Here is a 21743-nt window from a genome sequence, read left to right as displayed (position 1 = left end):
CAGCTTTATTCATAATTACCCAAACTTGTAAGCAACCAATATAACCTCCAGTAAATGAATGAATGAATGAACTATGGTAATTCAGACAATGGAATATCATTCAGCACTAAAAAGAAATGAGCTATCAAGCCATGAAAATACATGGAGAAACTTAAACGCGTACTACTAAGTTAAAGAAGCCTTTGAAAAGGCTACATACTGTCTGATCCCAGCTATATGACCTTCTGGAAATGGCACAACTATGGAGACAGTCAAAGATCAGTGTTTTCCAGGAGCTGAAGGAGGGAGGGAGAGTAGATGGAGCACAGAGGGCAGTGAAAATACTCTGTGTGGTACTATAATGACAGATGTCATTAAACTTTTATATCATATCATAAACATATCACTAAACATTTATCTAAACCTACAGAATGTACAATACCAACAGTGAACCCTAATGTAAACCATGAACTTTGGGTGATTATGATGTGTCAATAAGGTTTATCAGTTATAACAAATGTACCACTCTGGTGGGGAATGTTGATTATGGGGAGGCGATGCATGTGTAGAGGCAAGGGGTATATTAAAAACCTCTTCCTTCTTCTCAATATTGCTGTGAACTTAAAACTACTCTAAAAATAAAATCTATTAAAAAGTTAAATTAGAGATCTGTAAAGTTTTCATATAAAATATGCTCAATGACCTTTATAAATACATATAAGATTACGTATAAATTACATACACATTAATTTATAAATATATGTATATAATCTATGTGTATATATAAAAAGTAAATATGTACATATACAAAAGAGTCTTATCTATAAACTTATCTCTATGTATACTGTCTCTATATATGTAGATACACATGTATATATATAATAAACTTACAGAAATAGAACCAAAATAGTGCATTAATGCCAAAGCTCTCCTTGATTTTATCACTCTTTTTCCCATGAAGTACATACTATTTATACTTATATGCTTATTCTATATATAAACATATACAAGGAATTTAGTCCTATGTGGAATTTTGATATGATATGATATGATACTTCTCAGTGTTTACTTGTTTAGTGTCTATTTTCTCCATTAGACTTAAGCACCATGAATGCAAAACTTCTGTTTATTTTGTATGGGTCTGTATTCCCAGGGCTAATCATTATGGCTTAACCACATTTGGGATCAATCAAGGGTTGAATGAATTGATATTTCTTCTCAATGGTACAAACATTTAACATGAATTAAGTGAAGCACTAATTCCTGGGCTCCACTTGTCTTGTTTAATGGCGGAGCCCTCGTCTCCATCCTCCAATACTTATGTCAAATTACAGCCTGGAGGTTATGCTGTGGCTTGCTCTGTGCATTATCAAAGAGAATTACTGCATGTAGTGTAAACAAACCTATGATCTTCCTCAACAAGCAGAGCTGGATTCCCATAAACACATTAATCACCTGGTCCCCAGTTGGGTGAGGTAGAGAGTTTTGTAACTCTCTTAGGGTATTGTCCCCTGAGAGTTCCAGGACTATATAACTTCCTTCTGGTTCTCTTTCTCTAATCTTTCAAGGCCCACAGAACTACATTTGGCAGCCCAAGAACCAGAGTTCCTTTAGCCATTTATTTATTCATCTAATTTTTAAATAGTTGCCTAGTAGCTGTAATAACTTTCCCTCAAACTGTGATACTTCTAAGAGCAAGCAACAATGTCGAGGGAAAACAACCCAAATAATATTGATAATAATTGTATGATGGGCACCCTTGACCAAGTGTAAGGTATTTTAAAGATGTCCTTACTTTCTTATCATAGCAACAGTGTTCAGGGAGGATGTTATTGGGCTGCCTTTTTATGATCTCCATTTTATATATGAGTATATCAAGACTCAGGTTAAGTGATTTACCTAAGAAAATGAGCAGCAGATCCAAGACTAGACCTCACATTAGCCGATTCCAAAGCCGATAGTATTTTTTCCTTCAGTTTTCCCCTGCCTTTAGAGAACTTGAAACAATCTGGCCAAACACTAAAGAAGAACATCCCAGTGGAGTGTTACTTTTTAATCACAGATTGGATTTCTGATTCAAGATTTACTCACATATGAAGGTGCTGAACTTGCATATACATTGTTCAGGGGATAAGGTAAACCAGCAAACCTACTAGATCCAATCTACTGTCTGCATACATTTTCATGGACAAAGGTAATCAAGAAAATGTATCAAAAAATGATTGCTCCTTTGATTTATTTAGACATTGGGCTTGAATGTTTTGAATATTTCTGTTTCAACTTTATTTTTCTTGTTGACACTATTACAGATGTCCCCATTTCCCCTCCTTTGCCCACTTCCACCCAGTCCCCGTCCCCCTTTCCTCTGGCCGTCACCTCATTGTTGCCTTATAACTGTTTCGCACAGTCTAAAGATTGTAGAGATCCTATTAGAACATGTATATTTACCATGTGACATAGAGGAAAAGCCCATAAGGGTCTTAAGTCTCTGCTAAGTGTAAACTTGTTTGAGTTTAAACAAATTATTTGAACTAGTTCAATCTCATTTTTCTCGTTCAGAGAATCTCGTATTGTTAGTAATTTTTAAAAATTTATCTTTATTGTTGAAAGTATTACAGATGTCCCCCCTTTTCCCCATACTGACCCCCTCCTCCCTGCTGCCCCCACCTGCCTTCACCACACTATTGTCTGTGTCCATGGAAGCAGGGAATATAAATTATTTTGACTAATCCCAGAGTTGATGAGAGAATCAAATGGAGTATAAATATAAAATTTTATTGTAATCTGGGAGCTAATATAATATTTAAAAGATGAGATAGAAGAAATGGAAAATAATAATGAGAGAAACAATAAGGTTTAGGAATCAGTTATAAAATGCACTAAAATGAAGATGTGTGAAATTACATGGGACATAACAAATTATGCAAATAAATAGATCTGATCTCAAGTTCCAATTTTGTTATTAAAGACTTATCTGGGGTTGGGCACTCAATTTATTAACTATTGCATGAGTCGACTGACGGATTATCTTGTAAATGAGGTAAACTACTATCACACAATCTAAGCAAATGAGAAAACAATGCTCTGTCTTGGGAATGGAGAATTAGAATAGCGCATAATATTCATCAGCTTATGTAACTGTCTCGGTCCCTTAATTATCCTGAGGTCAGGGAATGTGTCCTGCTTGTGCATGATGGCAGGCCTGGAAATCAAGACACAGCCTGGTGCACCATAGAGACTTGGTGTTCAAGGAGTGAATGAAAGAATGGACAGCATTCAGCACTTCATGTGGCTTATGGGTTGGTGTTAATAAAGAGTCATGTTTCTTTTTAACTGTTTGAGGATTTCTTGAGTGTTGAAGTGAGTTGTAAACATTTGTGGATCCAGTTCTTGTTATTCAACTAAGACCCAGAAAGATAGGTTGTTTGCACAAAATCATGCAACCTGGTAAGTATATTTGGTTCCTGGTTTGTGCATTTTTGTTGTTGTTAATCCTCACCCGAGGTTATTTTTTCCATTCTTTTTTTTTTAAGAGAGAGTAGAAGGTGAGGGGGGGGGGGCATTGATTAGTTGTTTCTTGCATGTGCCCCAACAGGGTGGGGATCAAACCTGTAACCCAGATACATGCCCTTGACCAGAAATCGAACCTGTGACCCTTCAGTGCATGGGCCAATGCTCTAACCACTTAGCAACACTAAACAGGGGACCAGTTTGTGCTTTTTAATTATCCACATTGACCTCTAATCAACCAGTCAACTGAAGGAGTTACTTTGTTGTGCCCAATTTAGGTTAAATGTAAAAAGTTTAAGCCATATTTCTTCATGATAAAGAGCTAAGACTTAGTTAGATTCAAAGTAACTTGGCATCAAATCCAGCTCTGCAACTGTCTTCAGCCTTAAGCAAGTAACTAAATGTCAGTAATCTTCAGTTTCTATACCTGTGAATTTGGAATAATATCTTATAACATGTGTGAAGATTAACTGAGGTAAAACAATGCCGTCTATAGTTTGGTGATGGGAGCATAGCAAATGCTCAATAAAACATATCTATTGCAGTTTAAGTCATTATGAATCATGACTTCCACTTATACAAAATGATGATAAAATTTAAAAAAATTTTACAGTAACAAAGTGATAAATTCTGATTATAAAGGCATAGTCGTATTTAAAGAGGAAGGATCTGGGGAAAACTTCAAGGAAGCTTTGGAACTTGTGTTATTCTTTGACAAATACATGAAATTTGTATTGGGGGCAGAGAGCATTTTGTCAGAAAGATTGTATTTTTTAGTTTGCACTGAGCACCAACTATAAGGTGGTCCATTCTATTAGAAGTTTACATCTGTGGAGCAAATAAAAAGAGAGAGATAAATTAATTGCAATTCTAAGTTTTTTTTCAAGACTAAAACAAACTTTAACTTTCTTTTCTTCTCCAGGATGATGTTGGACCAAAACCTAAGATTTGACATGTAGAGAATAAAGTTGGTAAAAAGTTTTGAAATCATTTATAGAACATTATCACCCCCCCCCTACAGAATTTGAGAAATCTGTGCTATTGATGTAAGTGAGTTGGTTTTTTTAAAGGAACCAAGAGCATATCCTAGTCACCTGCTCTGCGTAAGTAGCCCTCACACCTCTAAAAGCAGGAGTGAGCTCTGTCCAGAATTCTCCGTACTTCTGTCATGACCCTCACATGTCTAATTACCTTTCCAGCCTTTCCCCTCACCTTGAGACCCATAGGACTAATCTTATTATTATATTTATCACCATGTCACTCAGCATGAAGCTGAGGATTGTTATATCAGCTCTCAACTGTGACAAAATAATGTCTCTGTATATCCCTTTGACTGACCCTGGCTTTCACTCCTACTCAACTCCTGAAGTCACACCACTGTGCCCTTTGGAATTTACAGCCAGCCATCAACCAAACCCAATACGTACTTAACATTTTCCCTGAAAGTCCCTCTTACCTACTTGGTCTAACTGAAGTCTGCGTCCTGGGACAATGCTTCCCTCATGGTCATCTCAAGTAGTGGCAATTTTCTTTCCCACATCCCCCTTACCACCAACCTCCTCATCTTTTTGACCTTGTAACATTAGAGTACTTCCACTTTTGTCTGTCTTAACTCTTGCTTTTGGTGATATTATTTAGTCTTATGGATTTAATATGACATATATGTGCATCGACCCATTAGAAGTTACCAACATAGTTCAAATTAATTAGTCAGTTCTCTTCTCTGAACTCCAGATTACATACCCTATGGTTTGTGCAACACTTCTACTTGAATATCCTTTGGAATCTCGAGCTCAATGAAATTGTCTCTTTTCCCCCTTTTCCCAAACATTTGCTTCTTTTACACAATTCTGTGTATTACTATACAAAAATTTCTTCTCTTAACCTCAATTCATTCTTCTATGAAATTAGAACATTTGGATGTATTATCTCTAAATCCCTTTATCTGGATATTCTATGATGTATCAATAATTTATAACTGCATTTCATTGTTATAGCCAGGTTTTAGATCTACAGACTCCTGGAAACAAGCTGTTGTAATAGTGAAATGAGACAGAGTGGACATGATGGTTGATTTCAACTGTCTTATCATCATTTATCACTCTGATTCTATTTTCTTGTTGCTACAGGGCAGTCACATAACTCCCAATTGATCCCCATGGAAAACAGTACGGAGGTGACTGAGTTCATTCTTGTGGGGCTAACAGATGACCCGAAACTGCAGATCCCACTCTTCATAATCTTCTCCTTCATCTACCTCATCACTCTGCTTGGGAATCTGGGGATGATCAACCTGATTCTGTTGGACTCTCATCTCCACACCCCCATGTACTTCTTCCTCAGTAACCTCTCCCTGGTGGACTTTGGTTATTCTTCAGCTGTCACTCCCAAGGTGATGGCAGGATTTCTCACAGGAGAGAAGATCATCCCCTACAATGCTTGCATCACCCAGTTCTTCTTCTTTGTAGCTTTCATCACTGTAGAAAATTTTCTGTTGGCCTCAATGGCCTATGACCGCTACGTAGCAGTGTGCAAACCCCTGCATTACACCACCACCATGACGACAGGTGTGTGTGCACGTCTGATCATAGGCTCTTATGTATGTGGTTTCCTGAATGCCTCCATCCACACTGGGAACATTTTCAGGCTCTCCTTCTGTAGAGCCAATGTGGTTGATCACTTTTTCTGTGATGCTCCTCCTCTCTTGGCTCTTTCATGCTCAGACAACTACATCACGGAGATGGTTATTTTCTTGGTGGTGGGTTTCAATGATCTCTTTTCTGTCCTGGTCATCTTGATCTCCTACCTGTTTATATTTATCACCATCCTGAGGATGCATTCATCTGCGGGACGCCAAAAGGCCTTTTCCACCTGCACTTCCCACCTCACTGCAGTCTCTATCTTTTACGGGACAGGCATCTTCATGTACCTACAGCCCAGCTCCAGTCACTCAATGGACACAGACAAAATCGCATCCGTGTTCTACACTATGATTATCCCTATGCTGAACCCTGTGGTCTACAGCCTGAGGAATAAAGAGGTCAAGGGTGCCTTTATAAAGGCTGTAGGAAAGGCAAAATCCTCTATAGGAGTTATATTTTAATTATATAGAATCAACAGTAAGACAGTCTCATGCAGCTCAGATCTATCTAGGGAAAATATTTACCTTTCTAGCCACAAGATTCCTAATATCTTGTAGTAGTTTTTCCAGCTATTAAGTCCATAAAGCAAAGGTCTTCAAACTATGACACCTAGAAATAATAGGCTAAGAAGAATCATCCATGAATATGTAATTCTTACTTTTAAAATTCTTTTACATAAATATGTTTACTCACACTCCTACATGAACATGTAGACCCACATGTACGAATATGTATATGCACAGACAGGCATCATTCATGAGAAACTCATGGAACCCACATGCTTACAGAAGAAAAAATTAAAGTTGTATGTGAGATAGGTTTATTGTTATAGTAGAATTTAAAACAATTATTTTTTGTGTGAGAACACATTCCTTTTTTTTTTAAATTGTTGACACTATTACAGCTGTCCCCATTACCTCCTCCCTGTGCCCACCTCCACCCACCACCCACCCCACTTTCTCTCTGGCCATCACCATACTGTTGTCTGTATCTATGGTTATGTCTATATGTTCCTGGTCTAATCCCTTTCCCTTCTTTCATCCAATATGCTTTCTTAATTATTGTTGAAAGTATTACACATGTCCCTGTTTTTCCCCATTGATCCCCTCCTTCCCACTTATGTATGTTTGGTTTTTTAAATTATATTCCACTTTATCTTTTTACATATTAAAAGGCAATAGCTTTTATATTTTTAAAATTAACCTTATACTTCCAAAATTTCTTGAGTGTAGACTTATTATTGATTCTTTGTTTTTGTTTCTAATGAAAGTACATGCCCCTATACAAGCACTTACTTTCCTAGCCAAATTTCTGTATTAATGACTTATATCTAAAAATAATGTTTGCATGACAATTTTAATAGAGGAACATATCACAATCTAAGAAAAAGAAATGGCTGATAAAATCACATTTTAATTCACTTAAATAAAAAACATAGCATTTAATTTTTAAAGACTAATTACCAAAAAGACAACAGTATTAAAAACTTAATTGTATATAAAAGCTATAAATTTGTTAATGTACATATCTGCTAACATTCTGAGTCACACTATGCTGAAATTTGAATGTATCTGCATGTTCTTTTCTTAGATTTGAGAAATTTGGGGCCATTTATTTCTTCAAATATTCTTTCTCCCCTTCCTCTCCCTCCTTTTTGGACTGCTATTTTGCATATGTTAATATTCTTGTAGTATTCCATTGTTCTCTGAGACTATTCTTTTCTTTATTATTCTTTATTTCTGCTTCTCAGGCTGGCTATTCTCAACTGAACTGTTTTAAAGTTCACTGATTTCTTTCCATGCCTCTTTAAATCTGCCACTGATCCACTTTGGTGAAACTTTGTTCTTTATTTTTCTTTTCTAATTAAGAATTTTTACTTGTTTTCCAAACCTTTATTGATTTCTCTATTTGGTAAGACATTGCTCTCATATTTTCCTTAATTTATTAGACTTAGTTTCCTTTAGTTCTTTGCTTTCCACCAACTTCTACATAGTGGAGAATTATCAAAAATATGAAGAGCTGGGTAAAGGGCATCCAGGAAAATGTCTTATCTCAGCTCCCGGTGGCCATGTTATAGCTTCTACATAGAAATATAACTGGTGTGTGTGTGTGTGTGTGTGTCCCAGGATTGTTCAGCATTGTCTGTAATTCAGTGGGTAAATCAAATATGCTACAAACAAATCGTTGTTTTCCAATTTGCTTTGATAACTTAAGCAGCTCACATTTTTATTTTCCTCTGTCTTATTCTCCATTCGTTAATTATTAACACACATTTCAACCCCAGAACTACATGGTGGGGTCTTTGGAATGAACTCTCGGTGACTTCTAAGGCCTCTAAGGGATAAATGATTTCTTCTGGAGAAAATAGATTCTCTTTCAAACATGAATGGAGGCTTTCACAAAAAGCAAGTGTGTGTAATTGTTTTATAGTGTTGATGAGAATTTATAATACACCAGGCTCTGTTTTAAAAACTTTGTAAATATTAACTTATATACTCCTCATAACAACCACGTGAAGTGGGCAGTATCCTCCTCTCCACTTACTAAGGAGGGAACTGACATGCAGAGGGATCACAACCTGTGACCTTTTTCATATGCATTTCAGGAAGCCATGTTGGTGTGGGGCAACACAACTACTGTAATGCCCCAGCCCAGTTCCCATTACCCCTCTCATGATTTGTCCTGCTTGCCACCAGGAAGGTTAAGTCTGAATCTCTTCTGCTGAAGACGTCTACACTAGCAAGAAGAAATAGCCCTAGTAACGTAAACACATTAGTACCATGCTTTCAAAACCTAAGCTCAGTCTCTATAGTCCAATTGTTTCTCCTCTAAATGACCAGGTGAGAGACTGTGGTTGTTCTCTTGGGACCTAGTCTCCTGACAACTTCATGTACTTATAAGTCCCTCTGATTCCCAGTTACTAGCCTCTAACAACCTAACCTGACTCCATCTGACATAATTTTATTTTCTTTATTTTTAGATCCTCACCGGAGGATATTTTTCCATTTATTTTCAGACAGAGTGGGAGGGGCGGGAGAGAGAGACAGAGAGAGAGAGAAGGAGACAGACATCGATTTGTTGCCTCCCGCACGACCCCCACCAGAGCCAGGGACCTAACTGCAAACGAGGTACATGCCCTTGACCAGAATGGAACCCACAACTCTTTGGTCCATGGGCCAACGCTCTAACTGCTGAGCCAGACAGGCCAGAGCCATTTGACATAATTTTAAAGGGCCCAGTCTATATGCCAAAGGCTCTTTGGTGTTTTTTGATTGATCTTAATGTAAAATGTTGTCCATTTTACTATACGGCCTTATTTCCCTGGCATATTACTCTGAGCCTGCAACAATGGTCAGGGGTAAACTCCCAAGCTAAAATGGGAGTTTGTCCTCGGGAGTATGATGTTTCTTTGTGGGGGCTGCTCAGCGTTTACAGAGTACATGTCTCCTATTTGTCCTCCCAACAGTATCCCTGTGTGATAGGCAGGAGAACATTTTATAACCCTCACCTGATAATTACCTTCTTATACTTCCAGCCTCTAGAGAACTTCAATCTTCTGACCAGATATTAAGTAAGAATTTCAACAGGACCCTCTCTTTCTTTTTGAGTGGGAGTAACAATTTGAGGATCATAAATGAAGTTGTGTCATTTCCCTTGAAGAGAAAGGTAAATTTCTAGCTAATTTCTGTGGTCTATTTAGATTATGGTGGTGGAAGATGTGCGATGTTAACTTACAAGGGCAACATCTTCCTATGGGTTTTTCAGAGTTTAATATCCCAAGTGTTAATACTCTTAGGCTTCCATGTTATTTAGCTAGAGTCCAGATGTTACAACAACCTCCATTTATTAGGAAAATGGTGATTCTTCTCAAATAACAGAAGATGGCATTTTTCTCATCATTTAAAATTTTTGTACTTAGGAAAGTACTTAGAAAATGGTGGGCACTGCCCTAGCCAGTTTGACTCAGTAGTTAGAGTGCCAGATGGCGGACCAGAGAGTCCCAGGTTTGGTTCCCGCCAAGGGCACGAACCTTGGTTGCAGTGTGTCCCCGCCCCTGTTGGGGTCATGTGGGTGGCAACCAGTTGATGTGTCTCTCTCACATGGATGTTTCTCTCTCTTTCTTCCCCTTTCTCTCTCTAGCTGAAGATAAATGCAAAAATGTCTTGGGGTGAGGATAAAATATATATATATCTCAATTCATGGTGGGCAAAAATGTCTTTGGGTGAGGATAAAATATATATATCCCAATTAATGGTGGGCACTAAGTAAACGTTCGTGAGGCAATAAGTGAACAAATAAATAAATGAATGGTGAATCACTGAATGAATTTATATTGAGCCTGTTCATTGAACACATTCTGAAGTGCATGGTCCTGTATTATTAAAGCTTTGTCTCATGCGTAACTTTGCACAAACTTTTCCAAGGCTCCTAATAAAACGTTTTAGACTTTTTTGAACAAGGAATGATTTACACTGTCACCAGGACACACAAACATACACACCAGGAACAAAACTTTCATAAAGCCCTACTTATTTCTTTCATTTGCAATGCATGCTTGCTCTCTATTCTTTCCATCTTAAATGAGCTCAAATATTTCAAACACTTAGGAAAACATCTGCATGTCACAAGTGCTATGTGTATTGGGAATTATTACTAATATTTGTAACATATTGATCTAGGACAATTTGGACATCGGCATATTGTAAGTACTATGTGTGTTAGGAATTATTACTAATTATTGTAAAATACTGTTATAGGACAAATGGTAGTAAAAAATTCTCCAAGACTCAGTTCACTTAAAACAAATTCATAGAGGGTTTATTTGATGAATGTAACAAATTTGTTGATTCAACAAAAAGGTGTTTCATAGAATATTCTTCTTGATTATATTCTAGTAAATACACATATGTTCCTTTTGTGATTTAAATATATTTTACTGAGTATATATGCTCAGGGGAATTTAAAGCGATCTACTGACATTAACTATATTGAATACATGTGAAATATGTTGTAAAAATATATTAATGAAGAATATGTTCTATAAAAGTATCAGTAAAATGCATGTAAATTCTGTCCTCTTTGATTTTTTTATCTAGAGTCTCAGAGGATTTATCTTTGGAGACCTTGCTTATTCTCTTGTTTGGAATTATTTTTTTATAGATCTACTTTCATATAGAAATAGCAACCATTTCTTCACTAGCTCATTCACTCAACAAAAATCCATTGACTGTGTGATAGGTGCAGTGCACTGTGCTAGGCACATGGGTACAGAGATAAATACATCAAGGCTTTTCCAAGTTTTGATCTAGAAGACAATGGATAGACAGACATATAAATAAAATAGTTTCCCCAAAATTTGTAAAAAAAAGTTATCTCCATTTTGCCATGAAAGAAAAAAGGCTTCTAGAGAATTTTAAAATTGTGTTCAAGCTTTTTTTAATGGTTGAAAGTATTACAGATGTCCCCCATCTTTTCTGCCATTAACCCCCTCCTCCCTACTCCAACCCCCTCCTGCTTTCCCTAAAGTAATGTCTATGTCCATTGGTTGTGCATATATGTATATAAGTTCTTTGGTTTATCTCTTCCCACCTCCACCTCTCCCTCCCCCTACTCCACATCCCTCTGAGGTTTGTAAGTCTGTTTTCTATTTCCATGAATCTGGATCTATTTTGATCAACAGTTTGTTTTGTTATTGATAAATCATAAATAAGTGAGATCGTGTGAAATTCAATATGGTGCGTGGTCCTAAAACTCAGGCATTTTTTACTACTCCAGATAGACTTACAATTATGGAATTATTTAGTCTCCTGAATTATTATCTATTATGTGCTCAGTTGTATAGTAACACATTGGGAACACCATTTAAGGCAGCATTTTATAGTGTTGATATTATGCACTGTTTCTGTAAGCATGCAGACTTGGATTCAGACTGGAGCTATATTGTTACTTTCTTTCAACCATCATATATAATAACTACTATTAATAATTATAATAACACTTAATTAATTATAGTAAAAACTTATGGTTCACTGCATGCTAACTGTGTATTAAGGAGTATTCTGAGTGAATTAAACATGTCAAATCATTAAGATCTCCTAACAGCTTTAAAAGATCCTATTATTATCATCACTGTTTTAAACTGAGGCACAGAAAGGTTGTGACTTGCCCAACGTTGCCCACCAGGCAATGGAAGTGCTGGAAATTAAATAACCCCAGAGACCATGTTTTTACCACTACAAGAAGCCAGATCTTCAAAGACACGTATTGTTTTCAAGGCACCTTTTTAAATTGATGCAAGAATTTTGTGACATAGTAAAATTAGGAAACACCATGTCCACTTTATTTATTTTTGGATGAAGAAATTCAGCCCAGGGACATTTATATGGCTTTCCCAAGAGGATGAAGTAGAATGAGCATGTCCTCCATTCTCTGTTGCTTCCCTCAAGAGGTTGAAAAGAGACATAGGCTGCACAGAGTACTGTTTGATGGTCACAGTTTTGAGGAATTTTATACTTTTTTTGACATATCCTTCAAGGGGGACACTTTTCTCTGATGAGGGAAAAGGAAACTATCTTTTCTTAAATATTGGATCACAATTGCTTAAATGATAATCTTCACAGTACTTCACATTAAGAAAGGCAGTATCATTTAATACAGGGAATTACCTGATAGGACACCAGAGAGATTAAATGAGGTACTATTTATTCTTCTCAGACTTCCTGGTACTTGGTAAGTGTTCCTTTAATACTAGTGTTACATACTCAGGGATGACAGAATAATAGACAGAGAAAGCAGAAACTTTAAACCCAAATGAAAATAAGCAATACATATATAGCAGGTAAGGTCATTTGCAATAACTGAGTGAGGTCAGAGACTGAAAATGTGTGTGTACCCTTAAAAATTGAAAGATGTCAGTCAGAAGATGTCAGTCTCTTGGTTGTTGGGAATCCTGCACTGGTAATGGGATCAGGTGTTCTCACGTAATTTGGGTGATGTGGGTATACTGTCAGTCCTTGCCCATACATAAGTAATTTATCCACTTTGCCTCTCTAGTTTTGACAGGTGAAACACAATTTCAAAATGGCCTCAATGGACAATAGCACAGAGGTGAATGAATTTAGACTCTTGGGACTGACTGACACTCCAGAGCTACAGGTCCCACTCTTCATAATATTCACACTCCTGTATCTCATCACTGTCATGGGAAATCTTGGGATGATCACCTTGATTGTGCTGGACTCTGGTCTCCACACGCCCATGTATTTGTTCCTTAGTAACCTTTCTCTGGTGGACTGTGCTTACTCTTCAGCTGTTACTCCCAAGGTCATGGCTGGGTTCCTCACAGGGGATAAAGTCATCTCCTACAGGGGATGTGTTGCTCAGATGTTCTTCTTTTTGGCTTTTGGCTGTGTAGACTGTTTCCTACTAACTGTCATGGCTTATGATCGTCATGCAGCAGTGTGTAAACCCTTACATTACACCAGCACTATGACCACCAGAGTATGTGCTCAAATGTCCATAGGCTGCTACATCTGGGGCTTGGTTGAATCCGCCATCCAGACTGGATTTACCTTCCGCCTCTCCTTCTGCCGTTCCAATGTGGTCCATCACTTTTTCTGTGATATTCCAGCAATCTTAGCTCTTTCCTGCTCTGATATTTACATTAATGAGATTGTGATTTTTATATTAGGGACTTTCAATGTCTTGTTTGCCCTAACAGTTATCTTCACCTCTTATCTGTTCATATGCATTGCCATTCTGAGGATGCGCTCAGCAGAGGGACGAAAGAAAGCCTTCTCCACCTGTGTTTCTCACCTCACTGCTGTCACCATATTCTATGGAACTGCAATTTTCACATACTTACAGCCCAGTTCTAGTCATTCCTTGGACACTGATCAAGTGGCATCTGTGTTCTATACATCAATAATCCCCGTGTTGAACCCTATTGTCTACAGTCTACGGAATAAAGAGGTTTATAATGCTTTCAGAAAAGCCACTAAGAAGATGAAGGTTTTGCTCAGCATATAGTTTAAGTTGGAAAGATTATACATCTATGTAGTTAATCAGTTTTCTATTGCTATGCAACCAACTGCCACAAAACTTAGTGGCTTAAAACAACAGCTTTTATTTCTTATAACTCTTAGGACAGATACTTTGCTCCTTTTACATGAGCTCACTTGTGTGGTAGCATATCTTCTGCATAGTCAGCTAGGCTGAAAGGTTCAACATGGCCTTACTCATATGTCTGCATGTAGATTCTGGCTACTGTCTACCTCTGTTCCACATGGTCTTTCATCCTCCAGAGGATGGACCAGATTTCTTCCATAATATTTTCAGGCCAGCATCCTCACAGTGTCATCATTTCACTCCAAAAGTGTGTAATGAGGCCAAACAATGAGAAGTCAAAGTGGTCTTATAGTTCAGTTAAATAGAACAATAACTGAAGCCTCACTGTTATGATAAAGCCAGACTGGCCCAATAATTACAAGAATTTAAAGTAGGCATTTTGTTCCTTTAGGTAGGTGGTTAGCACCAACCAGATTCAGAATTATTGAAGGAACTGTGCATCATAGTTCAGGTAAGAATATCACACCATTGACAAAAAAAAAAAAAAATTAGTCTAATGAAATTGTAGATCTGGAAGGAACATCAAAGTTTATCAAAGTTGATACCTTTGTTCTATCAATGAGGAGAATGTGTACTGAATTGTCCACTGCTATGTGATCTTTGTGAGCTCTGCTCTTCATACCGAGTGCATCTTCCAACTTTCTAGGAGTGTCCATCCATTATTTTTTCCATAACAATCCCAACTCCAAGCTCTCATGAGTTCTACCATCCCATCCAATGATACTGTGTCCACATATACAGTGATGTTGAGAAACTTGCTTAGGTTGTACAACTTGGAAGTGGAAACTTACATCTAGAAACGAGGTAATCTGAGTCCTAAAATACAGCTCTACCCCTGTTGGTTATTGTTGAATCCAATTTAGGCTATAAAGCTGTATATTCCTATTTATTATCACTCTGGTCCCTGAATTGTATTCAACTACTTTCCTTTAAGAGTCTTTAAAAAAGGGATGTTAATTTTTTCTTTCTCAAATTCACCCCCATCTGACTTACTGTATATATTTACATATTTCTTTCATTATTAATCTTTTCCCTCTAACATAAACTTCGGAAAATATGAATTTCAACCATTTTCTTACAACAAATTCTACAACAGTGCCTGACCCATAGTAGACACGCAATAACCATTTGTTTAATGAATGCAGTGCATACCATCCAGATTTCTCTGCTGAGGACCAGATATTTATGATATGTGTGCATAATATATCATACCTATGACCAGTATGATATCTACCTTTATATCTGCATCTTGCTATTTCAGTAGCATCTCAGTTACAATACAACTCTGTTTGCCTCTGAATATGTTTCTTCTCTTCTGGTTGCTGTGTCAGTAAATGACAGCAACACTAAGCCAGTGATGTGCAGTCATTCTTGAGTTCTCCCTTTTCCTTACTCAGTGCATCCTATTCCCCAGCATGTCATTTATTTCTTATTTGCATTTCATCTGTATCGTTAGAGTGTTCTCTTTCTTCATTTCCAATGCTATGTCCTTAGTCTAAGCATCCCTCTTTGTACCCGGTTAGAATATATTTCAAATCCCTGGTCATTTTACAGCACTAATAACATTTTAAATTATTACTGCATTTAGTGGTTTTCTGGTGTCCCTCATAATATTGTAAACTCTACAAGGATAAGATCTTGGCAGTATTCTTTCTCCATTGCATTTTCACGGCTTGATGTGTAGTAAGAACTCAACGTATAATTTGGTTATATGCATCATTTAAAATTAGATGTTGAACAAATGAATGATAAACACAGACTATTCAGTCTTTATTATGTCCAGTGTCCCTTCATTGAGAGAATTTTAAAATATTATTACTTTTTTTCAGAATGCATGCCTTTGAAAAGTGACTATATAATGACTCTGGAAGCTTCCTTGAACTATTTCCTTTGACACCGTAAGCCTAAAGAGAATTCTATCATTTAAGCCTCATTTCAGCAACATTTTCTTTCACAAAGCGTTTTCTGATTGTTCAGGTAGACTTGACCACTGGCTCCTTTGTGCCCCTTGCCATGCTCCATGCAGACATCTATCATTAGGATTCTGACATTTGTTTCAAATTCTTGGTTTGGATCTATCTCATTGCAAATGGTTCTTTCTATTTTTGACATGTAATGTGTTTCAATTTGATAAGATATACTGTGGAACTGTTAATATATGGTGAGAACATATTAGTGGGTATTGTCCAGATTCATTTAATTTCATCAGACATAGAAAAATACAATTTAAATGCCGCTTTGAGGTGTGGTTAATATCCAATATATTGCACATATTTAAGGTATTTGCTTTACCAAGTAGTGAGATATGTATACAGTATAAAACCATTACAGTGAAAATTGGGAAGAGAAGATGGTGGCAGCAGGACCAAAGTGAGGGTGAGTGTGTGAGAGAGTGTGAGTGAATGTGAAGGTGGACAACCAAACCCGAGCAGTGCAGAGCCACAGAGCAGAAGGTTCCTGTGCTGTGTACAGGGACAGCTGGCTAACATGGTAAGCGGCCCTTCAGGGCGCTTCTCTCTGAGCTGCAGGGAGGTCCCTTTATTTTGGCAGATCCCGGGTCTTCCCTGGGTGGAGGCAATGGGAGCAGCTAGAGCCCAGAAACCTGAGCCCACCAGCGCACCTGGCACCATCGGACCAGTGGACACTCTGTGTCAACACAGACCAGTGCAGAGTAGTGGACCTCCCAAGGTGCCTGTCATGGAATCCGTGGACAGCCCGGAGCCCAGCACCATTCCCCATAGTAGCAGCCCAATCAGCGTCAAGATATACCCCCAGCAACAGAGGCTGGGGAGCAGACATCCATCCTCGGGCAACAAAAACACAAACCAGCAGCTGAGATCCATCCCCAAAAACTACAACAAAAGTTGAGCAGGAGTTGAGCTCCACTGGGCAGCAGCACTCCCCAGCTGCCAGCAGCAGGACCTGGGGCTCCACAGAGGCCTGTGCAGTCCAGCAGCTCACAAGAGCAATGAGCCCAAGAAAGACTGGGGTAATCCAGCTGCCCACCCGCAGGACCTGCTGGGTACGGGGGCACCAGAGAGGCCTGTGTGACCCACCTACGCACAAGATAGGCTTAGAGGATGTGAAAAAGAAGGCATAGTGAGAAGAAGCCACTCCAACAATCTCCCAGGACCAAATGGAAATTACAACTAAAATAAAGACAAATCCTCAGAAAAAAGCAACAGAAAAGCAGCAGGACAGAATTATATAACCACGGACACTGGCAGAACACCAGGGCTACATTCCAATGCACTGAATACCTGAGACTACTAGCCATCAGGAAAAAGCTAGAGGAAAACTGAACCTTTCCTGGGCTTGCAAATCAACCCAGGAAACTAAGACTTGACAGTGATGTTTAACGTGGGTCCACCCAGGCTCATCAAAACCCAGTAGAGGGAACCACAAACAGCAGAACACCAACACCCACAGGGAAAATTTGGCAGGCTCCAAAACCCACTGAGATAGCCAAAATGGTGAAACAAAGAAACAAATCCCAAATGAAAGAACAAGAGAACTCTATCGAAGATGAGCTCAATGAAATGCAACTAAGCAAATTATCAGAAGGAGAGTTTTGAGCCATGATCTTGAGGAAGCTCAACAGCATGAGTAAGGACATCAGCACCATGAATAAAGATATAAAAACATTGAAAACCAACCATGTGGAAATGAAGAATGACATAACAGAAATTAAGAACACATTGGAAGGATTAAACAGCAGAGTAGAGGAAGCTGAGGACTGGATCAGTGAAGTAGAAGACAGGGTAGAAAAAATCAACCAATCAGTAAGCCAAAAGGAAAAATGATTAAAAAAAACAGGAAGACAGCTTAAGAGAACTGTGGGACAACCAGAAATGTAATAACATTCGCATCATAGGAGTCCCAGAAGAGGAAGAAAATGAGCAAGGGATAGAGAATATATTTGAAGAAATAATGACAGAAAACTTTCTAACTTGGTGAAGAATGAAGGCATTCAAGTTCAAGAAGCACAGAGAGCCCCAAGTAAGAAGAACCCAAACAGGCCCACACCAAGACATATAGTAATCAAAGTGCCCAAAATTAAAGACAAAGAGAGAATCCTAAAAGCAGCAAGAGAGAAGAAACAGGTTACCTACAAAGAAAAGCCCATAAGGATCTCAGCTGACTTCTCAACAGAAACACTACAGGCCTGAAGGGAGTGGCATGAAGTAATCGAGGTCATGAAAAACAAGAATCTGAACCCAAGACTACTCTATCCAGCATGGCTACCATTCAAAATAGAAGGTCAAATAAAGAGCTTTCCAGCCCCCCCCCCCCCCCGCAAAAAGCCTAAGGTTATATATTAACACCAAACCATCACTGAAAGATATGCAAAAAGGACTGCTGTAATTAGTAGAAGAAATAGGAAGAAAAAAAGAACCACACTAAACAAAAACGGCAATAAATAAATACATATCAATTATCACCTTAAATGTGAATGGTTTGAATGCTCTGATAAAAAGACACAGAGTAGCTGACTGGATAAGAAAGCATGACTCACATATATGTTGTTTACAAGAGACCCTACTCACAACAAAAGACTGACATAGGTTGAAAGTGAAGAGATGAAGAAAAATCTTTTAAGCAAATGGAAAGCAAAAAAAAGCTGGGGTATCAATATTCATATCTGGTAAAGTAGATTTCAAAATGAAGACCATAACTAGAGACAAAGAAGGCCACTACATAATACTGAAAATATCTCTCCAACAGGAAGATACTGTATAACCTTGGTAAACAGATATGCCCCTAATATAGGAGCACCAATATATATTAAAAATATTTTGGAGGACTTCAAAAGAGAAATCGATAGCAATGCAATCATAGCAGGGTACTTCAGTAACTGCTGACATCACTGGATAGATCTTCTAGACAAAAAATTAAAAAGGAAACACAGGTTCTAAATGAATTTAGATCAAATAAATTTAATAGATATCTACAGAGAATTACACCCCAAAACTACAGAATTAATATTTTTCTCAAGTGCACATGGGACATTCTCAAAGATAGACCACATGTTAGGACACAAACTAAGTCTCTACAAGTTCATGAAGATTGAAATTATATCAAGCATCTTCTCAGATCACAAATATCTAGAAACACATAGTCTCCCAAAACTGAACCAGGAAGAGATAGGTAACTTGAACAGACCAATAACAAGTAAGGAAAATGAAGATGTAATCAAGACTCTCCCAGCAAACAGAAGCCCAGGCCTGGATGGCTTCATGGGGAAGTTTTACCAAACATTCAAGAAAGAACTAACACCCATTCTCCTCAAACTATTTCAAAAAATTCAAGAAGAAGGAAGATTTCCAAACTTGTTTTATGAGGCCAGCATAATTCTAATTCCAAAACCAGAAAAAGACACTACAGAGAAAGAAAAATACAGACCAATATCCGTAATGAACATAGATGCCAAAGTCCTGAAAAAAATACTAGCAAATCAAATCCAGTAACACAGCAAAAAAAATTATTCACCATGACCAAGTGGGATTCATCCCAGGGATGCAAGGCTGGTACAATATTCGCAAATCAATAAATGTGATACACCACATAAACAAAATGAAAGATAAAAATCATATGATCGTATCAATAGATGCTGAAAAAGCATTCAACAAAATCCAGCATCCGTTTCTGATAAAAATGCTCAGCAATCTGGGAATAGAAGGATCATATCTCGACATAATAAAGGCCATGTATGAAAGACCTACAGCCAACATCATACTCAATGGGCAAAAACTAAAGCATTTCCCTTAAGAACAGGAACAAGATGAGGATGCCCACTTTTGCCATTGTTCGCCACTCTTACTTATTTAACATAGTACTGGAAGTCTTAGTCACAGCAATCAGACAGGAAGAACAAATAAAAGGGATCCAAATTGGAAAGGAGGAAGTGAAACTGTCATTGTTCGCAGATGACATGATACTATACTTAGAAAATCCGAAAGACTCCATCATAAATTTATTAGACTTAATAAATGAATTTGGCAAAGTAGCAGGATACAAAATTAATGTCAAGAAATTAGTGGCATTCTTATACACCAATGATGAACTCACAGAAAGAGAAACTAAAAAACCAATCCCATTTCCCATTGCAGGAAAAATTATGATACTTAGGAATAAACTTAAGCAAATAAATAAAGGAACTATTTGCAGAAAACTACAGGTCATTGAAAAAAGAAATAGAGGAAGATATACAAAAGTGGAAGCACATACCTTTTTCATGAATTGGAAGAATCAACATAATTAAAATGTCCATACTACCCAAAGGAATCTATAGATTCAATGCAATCCCCATCAAATTACAAACTATATACTTCACAAAATTAGAACAAGTACTCCAAAAGTTCATATGGAACCAAAAAAGACCTCGAATAGCCACAGCAATCTTGAAAAGGAAGAACAAAGTCAGAGGGATCACATTACAAGATATCAGGTTATACTACAAAGCCACTGTAATCAAAACAGCCTGGTACTTGCACAAGAACAGACATGCAGACCAGTGGAACCGAACAGAGAACCCAGAAATGTACCCAAGGCAATATGCTCAATTAATATTTGACAAAGGTGGCAAGAGCATACAGTGGAGTAAAGACAGCCTCTTTAATAAATGGTGTTGGGAAATTTGGACAGCTACATGGAAAAAAATGAAACTAGACCATCAACTTACACCATAAACAAGAAGAAAATGTAGGCAACAAAATTTCATACATCATACACAGCAAAATTTTCACCATTACATCACCTAAGGCAACAGAACAAAAGAGAAAATGAACACATGGGACTACATCAAACTAAAAACCTTCTGCACAGCAAAAGATACAATCATCGAAATGGAAAGGCCACCCACTGTGTGGGAGAGCTTAATTGCCAATGATATATCAGATAAGGGGTTAATTTCCAATATATATAGAGTGCTCATACAACTCAACAAAAGAAAGACAAAGAGCCCAATTAAAAAATGGGCAGAGGAACTAAATACACACCTCTCCAAACAGGACATACAAATGGCTAAGAGACATATGAAGAAATGCTCAACATCACTAATCATCACAGAGATGCAAATTAAAACAACAATGAGGTATCACCTCACACCTGTCAGAATGGCCGCCATCAACAAATCATCAAACAACAAGTGTTGGTGAGGGTGTGGAGAAAAGGGGACTCTAGTACACTGCTGGTGGAAATGCAGACTGTTGCAGCCACTATGGAAAACAATATGGCGTTACCTCAAAAAATTAATAATTGAACTTCCATTTGACCCAGTGATCCCACTTCTAGGAATATACGCTAAGAAGCCTAAAACACCAATCAGAAAGAATATATGTACCCCCATGTTTGTAGCAGCACTATTTACAATAGCTAAGATCTGGTAACAACCCAAATGTCCATAAGTAGAAGAATGGATAAAAAAGCTGTGGGACATATACACAATGGAGTACTATGCAGCTGTAAGAAAGAAAGATCTCTTAT

The 21743-nt window shown here is 37.7% G+C and overlaps 2 protein-coding genes across 2 annotated transcripts; both read left to right on the top strand.

The window, feature by feature from the left end:
- The first annotated feature begins 5644 nt into the window (after positions 1 to 5644).
- On the top strand, positions 5645 to 6592 carry LOC118628255 (olfactory receptor 5B12). The gene has a single exon (XM_036259093.1). It carries the CDS (start codon positions 5648 to 5650, stop codon positions 6590 to 6592), a length of 945 nt encoding a protein of 314 aa, XP_036114986.1. The 5' UTR covers positions 5645 to 5647.
- A 6607-nt stretch (positions 6593 to 13199) lies between these two features.
- Positions 13200 to 14159, top strand: LOC118628711 (olfactory receptor 5B2-like). The gene has a single exon (XM_036259644.1). The coding sequence runs from the start codon at positions 13212 to 13214 to the stop codon at positions 14157 to 14159; it is 948 nt and encodes a 315-aa protein (XP_036115537.1). The 5' UTR covers positions 13200 to 13211.
- The last annotated feature ends 7584 nt before the right edge of the window (positions 14160 to 21743 follow it).

The sequence above is a fragment of the Molossus molossus genome, unplaced genomic scaffold (genome assembly GCF_014108415.1).
Source record: "Molossus molossus isolate mMolMol1 unplaced genomic scaffold, mMolMol1.p scaffold_m16_p_13, whole genome shotgun sequence".
NCBI lineage: Eukaryota > Metazoa > Chordata > Mammalia > Chiroptera > Molossidae > Molossus > Molossus molossus.
This window is presented reverse-complemented; position numbering and strand designations above follow the sequence as displayed.

Excerpts from the sequence above, each read along its gene's own strand:
- LOC118628255 (XM_036259093.1), top strand. The coding sequence starts at position 5,648 with ATGGAAAACAGTACGGAGGTGACTGAGTTCATTCTTGTGGGGCTAACA.
- LOC118628711 (XM_036259644.1), top strand. The coding sequence starts at position 13,212 with ATGGCCTCAATGGACAATAGCACAGAGGTGAATGAATTTAGACTCTTG.